Source organism: Hemiscyllium ocellatum, chromosome 2 (assembly GCF_020745735.1).
Source record: "Hemiscyllium ocellatum isolate sHemOce1 chromosome 2, sHemOce1.pat.X.cur, whole genome shotgun sequence".
Taxonomy (NCBI): domain Eukaryota; kingdom Metazoa; phylum Chordata; class Chondrichthyes; order Orectolobiformes; family Hemiscylliidae; genus Hemiscyllium; species Hemiscyllium ocellatum.
Genome location: NC_083402.1, coordinates 127,587,843 through 127,604,076, shown reverse-complemented (window position 1 = coordinate 127,604,076; position 16,234 = coordinate 127,587,843). Strand labels below are relative to the sequence as shown.

General features: G+C 39.7%; 1 protein-coding gene across 1 annotated transcript in view; it reads right to left on the bottom strand.

Moving 5' to 3' along the window:
• Nucleotides 1-1,042: 1,042 nt before the first annotated feature.
• The window catches only part of LOC132829000 (endophilin-A1-like), a 160,492-nt gene continuing 145,300 nt past the window's right edge, over nucleotides 1,043-16,234 (bottom strand). Inside the window, exons 5-9 of the mRNA XM_060846262.1 lie at nucleotides 14,615-14,748; nucleotides 7,303-7,461; nucleotides 5,510-5,613; nucleotides 3,957-4,078; nucleotides 1,043-1,773 (exon numbers count right to left, since the gene is read on the bottom strand). Of these exons, the coding sequence (XP_060702245.1) occupies nucleotides 1,574-1,773; nucleotides 3,957-4,078; nucleotides 5,510-5,613; nucleotides 7,303-7,461; nucleotides 14,615-14,748 (719 nt within the window). The 3' untranslated portion in view covers nucleotides 1,043-1,573. The remainder of the gene's footprint in view (nucleotides 1,774-3,956; nucleotides 4,079-5,509; nucleotides 5,614-7,302; nucleotides 7,462-14,614; nucleotides 14,749-16,234) is intronic.

The following is a 16,234-nucleotide window of genomic DNA, read 5'->3' as shown; positions in this document are numbered from 1 at the left end:
GGCGGGTCGGTGTGGACTTGTTGGGCCGAAGGGCCTGTTTCCACACTGTAAATAATCTAATCTAATGAATCACAAAATGTTATGTTCAGGGTATAGTAAATGATTAGGAAAGCTGATGGAATATTAGTGTTTAGTCCAAGGGAATGGAAAACACAGCTTGTTCACAAATCTCCTACAGGGAAAGAAACTGCCATCCTTATTTGGTCTGGCCTACATGTGACTTCAAATCCACAGCAATGTGGTTAACTCTTAATTGCCCTCTGTGCAATTGGGGATGAAGTATAAATGCTGGCCTGGCCAGTAATGTTTACATCCTGTGATAATTTTTTTTTAAAAAGGGAGGTTTTACTGTATCTGTGCAGACACTTGATGAGACCACATCAGGAGTATTGCATAAACCTCTGGTCTCTTTATTTATAAAGGGATGAAAATATGTTTGAAGCAGCTCAGAGTAGGTTAATACATCACATTTCTGTGACAAAAGTCTTATGTTCTGAAGACAGCTTCAACAGTTTGTGTCTACACACACTGGAGTTATGAAGAATGAGCAGTGATCTTAATGAAATAAATAAAATTCAGAGCAGACATGATACGATGGATACCAGGAGAATGTTTTCTCTTTTGGGAGAGATTAAAACTAAGGGACAAAGTTTCAGAAGATATCTCCCTTTTAGTCAAGAGATGAGTAAAACTATTTTCCCTTAGCAAGTCATTAGCATATGAATTATCCTTCCCCAGAGAGCAGTGTTAATTTTTTTTTGATAGATAGGGGAGTCAAAGGTCATCAAGGCAAAGAGGAAAGTGGCATTTTAGGACACAAGCAGATCAATCATTATCTAATTGCACGATAGCAGAGGCTGAGATGCCAGAAAAGCCTACTTGTGCTCTTAAGTCTTCTGGTCCTTTGCTCCTGTGTAGCATAACCTGTTGAGCTGGAGAGTAAAAACAGTTTCTATCACATTTCCATTAGATCGGCAGTCAGAATATCAGTTATGGAATACGAAACAATTGTCCCCTTTAAAAGAAAGTCCACACTTACAAATTGACTTTATTGAACAGTTTTAATATACTCGGATTCACCACATTAAGCAATCCAACATTTTACTCTGTGGTATTCTTGGATCCAGCACAGATAGGAGGAAAAACAATTCATATAACACATATACTCTCTCTTTTTTAAATTTAGATAAATATATTCTCCAGAACCAAGCTGTACAGCTTTACGACTGTTACAAAAATAAGGAAAGCTAGGTGCAGCACTATCCACTTTGACATAATAGACCAGAAAACAGGAGAAAAGCTTTCACAGATTATACCCACAACTTGATTGTGTGTTGCTTAGCATGATGACATCTTCGAGTTTGCACTGATGATGGAATCAGCAACAGTTCTGCCTACATTTACTACAGATGCAACTGAGTGTGGCTGTTAGGGATTATAATACATGTAAACTGAAGACTTTACATCAATGGAATTGTTGATAAACAGTGTCACTGCATCAGACAATCTCACAAACTGAACCACCTTTACCTGTGGCACAAATATAATGACAAGTTGAGTTACAGCAGTCACTCTAGTGTGGTAATGGAACTAAAACTTGAACATAATTGATGGGAAAAAATCCTGACTGTCCATGGAGCATCCCTTCATACCAGTTGTCATCAATTTGATTGGTGAGCGTGATGACATCGCCCTCCTTAAATCCCAGTTCTCCTTCATTCTCCGGTTCAAAATCATATGCAGCCCTGCAGCATGGCTGATCCAGCGGTGTGCCTGCATTTTACAAATGAGTATTAAAACCTGAAACTTTTACAGAAGTTAGTCACCTAGAAAATAAAACTTGCAATCATCTTAAGATGTGGCGCTTGAACGCAAGGAAAATAAATGTTACAATTTTTGCTGCAGTTAGAAAAAAAGCTGGGTTAAAACTGATAGCGGAAACATCATGATCCGAAAATTCCACAATCATGAGAGAAGTTGCAATATTTCTTGCTTACTTTAAAGTCTCCAAGCTTCCAGTATTCCATAATATATATATATTATATATATCAAGCAGATCTGAAAACAAAACCCCAAATAGGAGCATCTAAAATAATGCGCACGTTTTGGAGCTGAGTGAAAATGATGAGAAGATTGACTTATCTACCCTTCAGGTAAAAACAATGACAGCAGACGCTGGAAACCAGATTCTGGATTAGTGTTGCTGGAAAAGCACAGCAGTTCAGGCAGCATCCGAGGAGCAGTAAAATCGACGTTTCGGGCAAAAGCCCTTCATCAGGAATACAGGCAAAGAGCCTGAAGGGTGGAGAGATAAGTGAGAGGAGGGTGAGGGTGGGGAGAAAGTAGCATAGAGCACAATAGGTGAGTGGGGGAGGGGATGAAGATGATAGGTCAGGGAGGAGGGTGGGGGAAAGTAGCAAAGAGTACAATGGGTGGATGGGGTGGGATGAAGGTGATAGGTCAGAGAGGAGGGTGGAGTGGATAGATGGAAAAGAAGATAGGCAGGTAGGACAAGTCATGGGAACAGTACTGAGCTGGAAGTTTGGAACTAGGGTGAAGTGGGGGAAGGGGAAATGAGGAAACTGTTGAAGTCCACATTGATGCCCTGGGGTTGAAGTGTTCCGAGGTGGAAGATGAGGCATTTTTCCTCCAGGCGTTGGCTGGTGAGAGAGCGGCAGTGAAGGAGGCCCAAGACCTCCATGTCCTCAGCAGAGTGGGAGGGGGAGTTGAAATGTTGGGCCACAGGGCGGTGTGGTTGATTGGTACGGGTGTTCCAGAGATGTTCCCTAAAGCACTCTGCTAGAAGCCGTCCGGTCTCACCAATGTGGAGGAGACCGCATCGAGAGCAACGAATACAATAAATGATATTGGTGGACGTGCAGGTAAACCTTTGATGGATGTGGAAGGCTCTTTTAGGGCCTTGGATGGAGGTGAGGGAGGAGGTGTGGGCGCAGGTTTTGCAAATCCTGCGATGGCTGGGAAAGGTGCCAGGATGGGAGAGTGAGTTGTAGGGGGGGGCGTGGACCTGACCAGGTAGTCACGGAGGGAACAGTCTTTGCCGAAGGCAGAAAGGGGTGGGGAGGGAAATATATCCCTGGTAGTGGGATCCGTTTATATATCCTTCAGCTGATCTTGGGTTCATGTCGTGTTACATGTAACCCCACCATACTGTTCTGTGTTTGTAAAATCTTCTTTACTGTTCTGTTTTGACACCATTGCCTTGATTACTTGTGATTATCTTTCTACCTTAATTAGTTTGTATAGTTTTTGATTACTTAAGTTAGTCCCTTGTCATGCAAATCTGATACCTACTCGTGTTATTCCAACTATTTGGTTTGTTTCTAGAACCATCTTATTTTGAATTATTTGTAACTATCTTTCTGCCTTAATTAATAGGTTCATAGGTCATCCCCTCACTTGTTATTCACACCGTTTGACCATGTGCAAAGACTTGTTATTTAGCCTGTTGTCACCCTACTCACACTATTTGTACTTACCTGTTGACGCTCACAATTACCTGGAATTATCTTGCCATTATCTCTCCGCCTATATATTCGGAGGTGTGGAGGTGCTGATATTCAGATTGCGGTGTACATAGTCAGAAGTCATGTGACAACAAGTTATCGTCCAATAAGTGTTTCTGACCTTTGTCAGGATCAGCGCTCCGAAAGCATGTGATTCCAAATAAACCTGTTGGGTTATAACCTGGTGTCACGTGACTTCTGACTTCATATATTCTGTACTTGTGTGCTCTCTCTACTTCACCTCCTGAAGCAGAAATGCTCCAAAATGTTGTGATCTTAAATACACCTGTTGGACTATAATCTGACATTGTGCGACTCCTGACTTTGTCCACCCCAGTCCAACACCAGCATCTTCACATTCCGCTGGCCACTGATATCAAAGCAAATTGTCATTCAGAGACATATTCATGTCAACTGTATGCAATATTTTACCTGGTGTCTTTTGCCCACTGTGAGTCACTCCACCATTCTGTTGAGTGTCATCTGCAAACTCGTAAGTCAAGCGGGGCTTTGGTTTATATTCCCTTCGAGGGCAGGCAGTCGCCTCCTTCATTCTGCAAAGAAACAGGCTATCAGTTTTGAGTGAAAGGAATGAAATTTAGTGGACAATTTCATGCATCGATTGCAGTAAGGCAGTAAACTCTTTAACCATCAGAACCCAATATACTAGGAAGCACTGGAGCTCAACTTAAGTATTGTTCAATTGTTCAAATAGCAGACTCCTGGACTGAAATTCGAGCTGGATGCAGAAACAACAATGTAGATGTAATGTATTTCATGTTGGCCTTCTGACTAAATCATTGTGGAAATGAAAAGGCAGTATGCAATAAAATAAGCTATATAAATATTAATTTGTTTTACAAATGTACCAAAATCCTCTCAGAAATAGACTCTTAAGGAATGAAATCTGATTGCAGTGAACCCTCGACATGTCCAATTACAGATCTTCAATGGTGGAAAATTAAGCTCAAGAGAGCATTGAAAATGATTCAGAAGTATTATTGTATGTAGGTAACTTGGAGAAACTGTCATTTCCACATATTTTGCAAATGACTCAATGAAATAGTTTCACATCTGTTTTGGCATTGAGCTCATATATTAGTGAATATTATTTGAAATGTGAAAAAGTATCCTATCCTCATTTGTTTATCATTTAGTGGATATTGCCACTGTTGCTGTTAATTTGAGATTTCATTTCATTTATCAACCCAAACCCTGTTTCATATTAATCACTGTCTGTTTTACCTGTCTGAAAACCATAAACCAACTGTAGTTTTAAATCAGGCACACTCTTATCACAAGTTGTAAAGGATGAACTGCAACATGTGGAATATCCTTTCATTCACCATGTTCTCTCACTAGACAGATTAAAGTTATGTTGCCTTTTTAAATTCAATTCCTTAAGCATGGTATCAATATGAGTGTGAGTTGATAATATTTGCCATTTTGACTCATGTTGTTGTGACATGTACACTTAAGGAGTCCTTACAAAAACATTGGTCAAACACTACCACCTCAACAGGATGTGGTTTTTAGTCCCATGATTTGTATTCTGCTTCTGTGAAACATTAAAATTTTTCAGCTCAGATAACAATGAAAATCAGGCCTTCCCATCAATCAAAAAGAATAGAACTTTATTGATATGAGACTCTTCAATAGTGCAATGTAGATGCCAACATTTAACTGTTAAAAGCAATTGAACTGGACAACATTTCAAGTTTCACAAACACTTACTACAACATAAAGTAAATTGTTGCAGCTATTTTGGTGCTTTGACACTGTAAATTATACGTAACTATATTTTTAAATAACAACCAAACAAATCAATTTCCAAATGGTTCTTCTTTTCTGGAATTACTGAGAGAGAATTGTAATTTAATGGGTTGGATCTTTGATTAAATGATTCAGGAGTATGATTTGATGTGAGTTCATTGTCTTTATTGTTTTATGAAAAGAATGCTGATGTACCTTTGTTTCAGACTTACCGCTGCTCCAACTGTACTGAGAGTTCTTGATAAATCTGTGCAGCTTGTCTGTGATATTCTAGCTGAGCTTGCACAAGTGCTGTAAGCTGGCTCACTTGCTCAATCTACAAATATCAACAGAAGAAAACAAATATAAACCTATTACATTCAAATGTGTTTGGGGACTTCTTTCTCAGCACTACGTGCTGTCATCACATCCATGGGGGAGAAAGCAAGTTCAGCCTGACCAGCCTTGGGGGAAACTGATGGGACTGGATTGGGAGCAGCCACCTGTTATATACTCTAACTAATCTTGCGTTCAGTGGATCTCAGGGGAGGGTGAAGGAAACATTGCAAAGTAACTCTGAAGCTCTCTATGAAACATGGCAGTATTGGCATTAATGACTGTGAAGAACAGTTGTTCAAAATAGCAAGAGTTTGTCCATCAAAATGCATCATGCTTTGAATCCTAACACCTTAATGATAAAAAAGTATGGTGGAAAAGAAAGCAAATCCTGTAATCCAGATCCCTTTACCTTGTGGGAGACCTTGCTCTGTGCACCTAAAGGTCTGTGGGTCAATAATTGACCTATTCTGTTGCATGAAGACCCACAGTATAAAATCATGACACTAAGTAGACACCATCCTCAAATTGAGGGATAGCTGACAATGAAAATTAAAATCATATTAGATGACGTAAAGTCATCCTGGCCCCATTAGGTGCTATTCTGCAAATTTGACTAAAATTACTCCCAGTTGCAACTACATACACAGTGAGCCTTGTATTCAGTGGTGGAAGTGGTCAATGTCATGTCAACCACCAGATGGCACAAAACCTCTAGTTACATTTGCTGCACAAGTTAAGATGTTTTGTCTGAGCACTGAAGAAGGTTTATTCATTCAAAAGGGGGAACTGTATTGCACCTAATATGGCTGTATTCCTCATTTAGAGATTCAAATTATTTGCCAATGCCTTTCAAAACCATTCAGCAGCAAGAACAAATACCTACATGTGAGGCTGGTGTTTCAGGTTCAAAGCACAGAATTTCATCTCATACAATAGAAAGGCACAGTATCACATCACTGCTTTAACCATATGTTTCCGGTCAAGATTTATTTGCTACATCTGGTGGTTCAATACATTACAGGAACAAATTGACAGGCACCGAAAACCTCACTGAGGTATGCAAAATCAAAGGTTATTAATGCAGTGCATTTTTGCAAAAAAGATAGACAGCCCAATTTAGCAATTAAATGATCTGTATCACCAGGGCTGTGTTACTTCAGTTCCTGAAGAGGTGTTGAAACAACAGCATCATGTACAACCAGTTTGAATAAAAAGTGAAACAGAAATTGTGCAGATGCAAGAACCAGTCAATGAGCATTCCTTTAATCATTAGGATGTTATATCAGCCCAAGATAGTATCACTGTCATTTTGGGAAAACCTTCCTAAACCTGTTGACCACTGAGAACAATGGGAAAAAAATTCCTACCTAACGAGTTCAGTCACATCTCAGCAAAATTGTGTAATTGCAACACACAGTAAGCATGGTCTTATTGGCAGCTCAAAAGGCACCATTGGTAATTGCAGTCATGGAGGGAGAGTGCATCTGTGCCTCTCCCAAGGGTGCAATGGTACATGGAGTGACAGCAGATGCGAAATAAATAGGGCAGAAGGATCAAATACTGAACACTTTCGGGATAAAAACAATTACGTGTGGCATATTAAGAATAAAATCTTCAGATTAAGAACTTTTCGCCGTTTCTATAAAAGAGTAAATCAAATGTTGCAGCTCAGAATTAGCATCCTTACATCACTCTCCAGCAGGTTAAACATGCTTGATTCTGCAATTTCCTTTGATTCATCAAATTTCTCCAGTGCCTGTCGAATCTCCTCTTCTGGAATCTTCCCTTGCCTCTTCTTCTTGTAGTCAAAATCCAATCTCCGCCCCTCCATTTTCTTCAGATGATGCTATCAATAAATGAATAGTAATCTGAGTAAGGAAGGAATGCTGGAACTGAGACTTCTCCCTGGATCAGGGACAACTGGCTTTATCAATGCTGATGACATTTAATATAAAGGTGAAGGCATTAGTTCAACAAATAGTATTTTTAAAATGGTAATTTAGTTGCTAATGATTGAAAGACTAATTTATTCCAATTACTGCCCTTTCAAAGGCAAATTAATTTATAAGTACTCAGATTTTGAAGAAAAGACAAATTCTTAAATGTCATTCTTAGGTTCTGTTTGTATGTCACATTAATAAACAAACTTTGGGTCAATAAGAATTTCCAACTCATAATTTGAAAAGGCTATGAAAACTAACAAATGGACTTTCTTGCTATACCAACAATTTGATAAATAAGATACATCTATTTGAAGGTAAAACCCTTATACACATATCAGTCAAAGAGTCATATAGATGTACAGTATGGAAAGAGACTCTTCAGTCCAACTCATCCATGCCTACCAGATATCCCAAATTAACATTGTCCCATTTTCCAGCACTTGGCCCATATCTCTCTAAATCCTTCCTATTCATATATCCATCCAGATGCTTTTAAATGTTATAATTGTACCAGCCTCCACCATTTCCTCTGCCAGCTCATTCCATATACGCACCACCCTCTGCTTGAAAACATTACCCTTTAGGTCCCTTTTAAATATTTCCCCCCTCACCCTAAACCTATGCCCTCCCCTACCACAGGGAAAAGACCTTGTTATCTTTAGATTTGGCTACTCTTTTGCTCTCCTGACCAGCCCAACATCTTAAATAAAATTCACGATATCCAAAATTGTGTTTTTACTCACATCAAGTCTCACTCAGTTCTCAAGCATGTGCGTTGCCTCCCATTTAAGCAACACGTCAATTTTAAAGTTCTCAACATCATTTTCAAATTGGGCTATTGTTTCACCCTCTCCATCTCTGTAATCTCTTCCAAACCCTCAATTCTTTGAGATTTCCGCATTCATCTATTACTGACCTTCTTGCATTTTCAGTTTCAATTGTTCTACCACTGACAGATGTACCTTCAGCCAACCGAGGCCATAAAACTTCTGGAATTCCCTCCCAAAATCCTTTGCTTCTCTCCCTCTCCTTTAAGATACTTCTACATCGTTCACCCTGAGTCACCCTGTCCTCTTACCTCATCATGTGGCTGTGTCAAATTTTGTTTGGTGGCATTCCTATAAAGTACCTAGAAATGGTAACTACATTGAAGGTGCTATATAAAAGTAAGATTTCAATTTTTAAAATAATTACTAAACATCAGTAAACAGGGTTACCCGTCCAAATGTTCCCCTCGGCTTCCTTGTCAGCATTCCACAGGTACTGTTCCCTTTGGGACATCCTGGTCCTCTCTTCCTCCACTCCTGACACCTTTCACACCTTCATAGCACCTTCCCATACAACCGCACAAAATGTAATACTTGCCTATTTACCTCGTCCCTCCTCACCATTCAAGACCACAGAGATTTACTTGCACGACACTCAATCTAGTCTACTGTATTCGCTGTTCACAATGCAGGCTCTTTTATGCTGAGGAGAGCAAACACAGACTGGGTGACTGCTTTACAGTACACCTATACGCCCGCCATAAAAATAAATCCGAGTTTCCAATTGCCTGTCACTTCGATACAGCACCATGCTCTCATGCCAACATTTCTGTCTCAGCCCTACTGCAGTGCTCCAGTGAGGCTCAACATAAGCTGGAGAAACATTTCATTTTCCACTTGGGGAACTTGCCGCCTTCAGGACTGAATACCGAGTTCACTAATTTTAAGAGTCTGAACACGTCCTTCTTTGTCTTTTACCCACACCCACACGCCAGATCCTGTCATGACACTGAATGCTTTCACCACAGCCTATCCATTTTTACCCACTCATAGTCCCCATTATCTCCTATCTAGCTTTTCTTCTTACCTGGCTTACTATCCACAATCCCTTTTTGGACCTATTTTCCTCTCTCTCTCTGGGCTCTGTTTTCACCACCCACCTATTCCCTTACCCTAACCCCTAACATCAGCACAAAATTCATATTTTCCTCAGGGGTGGCATGGTGGCTAGCATTGCTGACTCACAGCACTAGGGTTCCTGGGTTCGAGTCCAGCCTCGGATGACTGCCTGTGTAGAGTTTGCACATTCTCTCCTTGCTTCTGGTTTCCTTGCACAGTCCAAAGATGTGCAGGTTAGCTGGATTAGCCAAGTAAATTTCTCAGTAGTGTCCAGGATGTACAGGCTAGGAGGATTAACTGTGGTAAATGCTGGGTTACAAGGCTGGGTAGGATGGTCTTCAGAGGGTTGGTGCAGATTTGGCAGGCCAGATGATCTCTTCCTATACAATAGGGATTCTATGATTCTATCCTAGATGCTATCTGTTGTGAAGAAGGGTCAACTGGACTCAAAACATTAGCCATTTTCTCTCCACAGATGCTGCCAGTTGCTCCATCAATTTTTGTTTCTGAAACTTTCTACCTCTCGGGGACATAGGGCAAATTACAAAACGGGGAGGAGACATGAATTTTATCGAAGAATTGTCTTAATTCCTTAACCCTAAAAGATGTTAAGGTAATGAACAATCAATTCTATTTTAGTTATCATTTTTTTATTGGAACTTAAGTAAATTTATGTGTTAACTTCTTTGTTTCTGCCTAATGAACTGTTTAGTTCTGTTGGAGCAACTAAAGTGCAATAAAATCAGTATTAATTAAGTTTCCAGACAGGAATTCCAATCAGTGAAATGAATGGGTGACCATTTGCCCTTTCTTGAAAGCAGACATTAAACTGTTTATTTTAAATGAACTAATACCCAAGTAAAAATAGACAGAACAGAGTCCTATTTGTGTGCTGTTTTGTTAATAGGCTTCATCAATTAGAATTTTTAGCTTCTTAATCTTAATTGTATAACAAAAGCTGTTGCTATTAGCATCCCATTTTAATTCTAAAATCTTTGTAATCTTTACTCCTCCACTTAACCCATAGTTTTGTGATTTAGAACCTTTTCAAAATTAGTTACACAAGCTATAACAGGCTGTCCTGTGAATATGACCATGAGACTTCTTCTGGTTGCAAGAGAAATTAAAACATATGCTGAGATTTTTGGATTTCCTTTATGGCAGGCACCATAATATACATGACACTCCCCACAACACAAACTGGGGATTCCTGAAAATCTTCAGCCTTTCAGACAACATAAATGGTACCTGTTACATTTTTTCAGCATTTCAATTCCTGGGAAACCACTGGGGGACGGTTTCACCTGTAGTTGTAAAATAGGAACCTGTCTCAATGAAATCTGGATCTCATTAGAGTTAAGGGTCATTGCACATTTTTAAATGGGAGAGTTTAATTACTTGACGATGGAACAGAATGGGCTGATTTAACAATTCTGTTTTGATTCTGTTAAAGAAAAAAAGATTAAGGTCTAGTCTGTTAGATATTCTGCTTTTTAATGCCAGTGGAAGTACTAAGCATGACTCCATTTGGGAAAGTTGAAGTGGCCTGGGTTTAAAGCCAACTGGTGGGTACATATCTAAAATGGGCCAGATTTAGTGTAGGCAATGAAGAATTCAGCTGTCTGGGGGGGAATCTGAAGGGAAACACATCACCCTTACCTAGACATGGTTGAGGTTGATGAACGTTAAGAGTAATCAGGCATTTACTGACCAGCATTAGGCCTGTCACAGAATTAAGTCTGCAGTATGGCAGTATGGACTCTCCCACCCCACACCATAAGCTGCTGGTCGATCAGCGTCTTCATGAATAGTGGGTGTTGATGGTAATGCACTGAGGCCTTCACCAGAGGTCTCCGAAACAGGGGAGTGTGGGCAGTGTAGGGAGTTTTGTAGGTTGAGACAAGGAGGAGAGATAGATACAAGGGCAGGGTGATGACTTGCAGTGGGCACACCTCTATCCGATGTCAGTCCTTTGATTGGGAAATTGTGCCTTTGAAAAAAAGGCCGATACCCAGCCCCCAATTTCCCAATCATGAGAGGCCATTGGAAACACGGGAGATCTGGGATTGGCCGGGGTGGGGTGGGGGTGGGCTGGTGGTGGAGCAGCGGTCTTTGGGAGCATTCCTGAGTCATCACTAAACCCCAGTATGTCCAGGGATATGAATCTTGAATTTGCTCAAAAATAAATCCTGCTAGCCAGTGGGTGAGAAAGGGCCACTGGACTGGGAATGTTAAGACCGTCTCTCTCTTCTCCCACAGACACTGCCAGACTTGCTAAGTTTCTCCAGCACTGTAAGTTTTTGTTTCAGGTCTCCAACATCTGCAGTTCTTTGTTTTCTTATAGCCAGCCAGTGAGTTTTCCAATTCAACCAATTCCCTCTGCTCAGTACATTTACATAAGGAAAAGGAGCAGAAAGTAGGCAGTTTGGTACCTTGCACCTGCTCTTCCATTCAATCAGATCCTGGCTGACCTGATTGTGGCCTCAACTCTATTATCCTGTTTGCTCCCAATGACCTAATAAATGGAGCCAGTTAACTGACTAGAGAGAATTGCTGCACATACTACTCAGTGAGAATACAGATCTGCCTGCCAGAGAATGCACACTCTGAATGACCCCCTTAAATCCATCCAATACATATTTAAGGCACTATTCATTTCACTTCTTCCTCTCATTGGGGACTAGTGAGTGGACGGAGGAAATGAAATGAAGCAGGGAATCAGGAAGGGAAAGGACAGAGGGGATAGATGCAGAGAGGAGAGAGATGGGGATTGGAGAAATAGTGAATAAACAGATGCAGTGAGCAGACAATAAGGGTGGGGGAGATATGCAATATTTAGCCATTTTAGAAACATCCTTTGTTGAAGGGCATCCCAGATTGATGCAAAAACACAGCTTTCAAGTACACCAATGATATTTCCAGAATGAGAGAATTTTCATGGTGCAGAAAGAGGTTACTCAGCCCATTAAGCCTGCACTGGTCCTATTACCTAAAGCCAATTCTCTGGCTTTTCCCATATCCGTGCCCACCATTTATATCCAAATAATCATCCAATGCCTTCTTGAATGCCCCAACTAAACCCACCTCCACCACATTTTCAGGCAGTCCTATTCACTGTGTGAAGCTATTTTTTTCACATCACCCTTTTCTCCTTTGGAAATCACTTTAAATATGTACCTGCTCAGTTTTTTTTTATTTTACAAGTGAGGACAGCTCCTCCCTAACTATTCTGTCCAGCCCACTTATGAGTTTGAAGATCTGGAACAAATCTCCATTCAGCCACCTTCTTTCCAGGAAGAACAGTCCCAATTTGTTCAATCCATCTTCGTATTTGAATGTTTCTCATTTCTGGATGAATTCTTGTAAATTGCTTCTGCACTCTCTCCAATGCATTCACGTCTCTCCGATAAAATAGCACCCTAAACTGGACACAATATTCCCACTGAGCTTTAATAAGTGTGTCCGATAAGTCCAACATTATCTTCCTGCTCTTGTACTCTATGCCTCTATTAATAAAGTCAAAAATACAGTATTCTTTATTAACTGCTCTTTCCAACTTTCCTGCCACTTGCAATGATCTGTGTATGTATACACCCAGGTCCTCTGCTCCTGTACCCACTTTAGAATTATTTATATTGACTTTCAATGTTCTCCCAATCAAAATGCTTCACCTCACACTTCTCTTCAATGAAAATCATGTGCCACTATCGTCCACTCTAGTGACTTATCAATGCTCTTCTTGGGTTCCTTACTGTCTTCCTCGCAGCTTACAATTCTTCCCAGTTTGGTGTCATGTGCAAATTTTGACATGGTTCTCTACAAACCAAGATTCAGATCATTAATATCAATCAGAAAAGCAAGGGTCCCAATACCGCCCACTGGGAAACTCCACTACAAACCTTCCTCCAACTTGAAAGATATCCATTGACCATTACCCTGATTCTTATCACCCATAGGATTTTGTTTCTACATGCTACTGTTCCTTTCATACCAAGCTCTTTAATTTTTCTTACAAGTCTGTTATGTGGGACTATAGCAAATACCTTCTGGAAATCTATGTATACCACATCAAAAGTACTGGCCTAATTGACTTTTTCTGCTATCTCGTCAAAAAACTCTTGAAGTTAGGCAAACACAATTTTCCCTTTAGAAATCTGTGATGTCTCTTCCTAATAAACCCAACTTTAGTAATTATAACCTGTATAATTGTTTCCAGAAGTTTTCCCACCAATGAAGTTAAACGAACAGGTCTGTAATTGTTGGGTTTATCCTTACCTTTCTTGAACAAGGCTGTAATGCTTGAAACTGTCCCGTTCATTCGGGAATTCCCATGAACAAGGAAGATTATTGCCAGTGTTCCTGCAGTTTCTACCCTCAATTCCTTCAAAATCATTAGATACATTTCAACAAGTCCCAGTGTCTTGTCATCATTAAGGTCCAACAATCTATCCAAGATTTCTTCCTTTATAATTTTGAATCCTTCTAGTTACAGAATTCCTTCCTCTGCTACCAGGGATTTGGCAGCATTCTCCTCTTTTATGAAGACAGATGTTAAGTGTTCACTTAATAGCTTAGCAGTGTCTCTTGCCTCCATATTAAACCCCCCTTTGTGGTCTCTAATTGGCCCTACTCCCTTTTAACTTCTCTCTTACAATTTACATGCTTATAGAGAACTTTGCAAGTTCCCTAATGTTATCTGCAAAGTTTCTCGTTGTTTCTCCTGCTTGTGTTTTCAACTCTGTAAACCTTCAGTAATTGATCCTCTGTTGTAATTCTGCCTTACACCTGTCATTTCCAATGTTATTTTCTACCTCCTTTGCCATTCAGGGATTTCTGAATCTGTTTGTCCTACCTTTTCCCATCCTTTCTTGAGCCAGGTCTCTATATTGCTACAGGTCTCTTAATTCTACATTGCAATCTGTGTAACTCCCAATCTTATTTTCTGTACTCTATACATTTACATACATGCACATTAACTTTGTTTTGGACTTCTTTTCCTTTTCCCTTACTCTAACTTTGTCTAACATATTCTCTGTGCTACTGCCTGCTATGCTCCTAAGTATTTTACAAGCCCTGGTATTCTGCTCAATATTCTTCCTTGGTTCCCAAATTCCTACCAAATTAGTGTAAAACCCTTCTAATGGCACATGAAAATGCCCCACAAGAATACCTGTATTTCTTTCAGATCTTTATCATGTAGGTTCTGTAGAGGATCAATGAAGTTTTGTTTTACTTCCATATCAAGGGCGTCTTTCACCTCAGCAAGCTGCTTCATGGCTTCACCAGCATCCATCAGTGCCTGACCTTGAAGAGAGTTCAGGGATGTATTTTACAAAAGTAAGCTTTGAAGTTTTGCATTTTTATTTCTACAGAGTTCCCAGACATTTTTTTTTACCTTTCTAATCTAATATTCCACAACACAAATACCAAATACATTTCTAGTCTTCCTAGTTAAATCATCCCAGAATTAATCATGTCATAAATTATACGTTAATGAAATGTATTCTTCTAAACAGAGACAAATTACGAGGTAATCGATGAAAAGTTATAGACAACAGCAAATTGATCAAAAGTTTACCAATTCAAATGCAGGTAATTCTGATCATTTTCAAAGCAAGCACACATATAAGTTGGAATTGACTCATGCCATGTGACATTGTATCATCAACTCCTAGAATCTGCCGATACCTTCCAACTTTGTGAACTTTTCTCATTTTCTTCATGGGACACTGACAAGCTCAGTATTTATTGTCCATTCTGCCCTTGAACTGAGTAAATATGAGACCATTTCAGAGAGCACTTAAGAGATGAACATATTGTTGTGGAACTGGAGTCATGTGTAGGTAATTTCAGTGGCAAGCACAGGTACCTGATTGGTGGAATTTCAGCATGCTGTGCTCAGATCTGAGGGACGACATATTAAAGGACTTGAGATAAAAGGCAGACTAGCTTCAGTGATGATGGCTGGTGAGGATGTTTTTTTTGACAAATGTGGATGATGAGAAATGTGAAGGTGAGGCAGAAACTATGAATAATATCAGCTAACATGGTAGTCAGGAAGACAAGCTAGAGGTTAGCAATGAGAATCGCGTCAAAATAGAAGGTACAATAGGCCATCCTTTCTGCGCAATATGAGCATTTAAGTAACAAACCACTCGATTATTAACTGGCTTGTGTAAACTACAGAACTTTAAGACAAAGAATTGAGCTTATAATTCTGTACAGTGGTTTTCCAATCTCAGTGTGCTGCTTAGTTTGGAATGAGCAGTGACCAAGTGCTTCCCCAGAGAGAGGAGAGGGACCCCATGAGCCAGTAACTCTGCTCTGCTCTTATTCACTATGAGCAGCGAGCACTTTACTGGGGTCAGGCAGGATGTCATCTGTTAACTGCTTCTCGGCCAGAAAACAGCACATAGCCCAGGGAGATCTGCAGGAAACTGGTCAAAGAACTTATCAGAAGAATTTGAAGTCTTGGAAATTGTAGCATAGAGAAAAAAATTACATTCAATATGACTTTAACGCAGCATAAATAAATTGAGGAAATTGGAAGTTATCAAAAAAATTATCCTACATTGTATTTAGTTATCGTAATGATTAATCAAAACATTTCACATCATATAAGTTATTAGAGCACAGAATTCTTATCACACAGGATGAAGATTACTAACAGAACAACTAAACATTCCAGCTCAAAATATTAGTATAATCAGTGTTTATATGCATGTAAAGCACATTGCATTTAGTGTTGCAACTGTTAATTATAATGTTTCTGTTTTACGCACGTAAATAT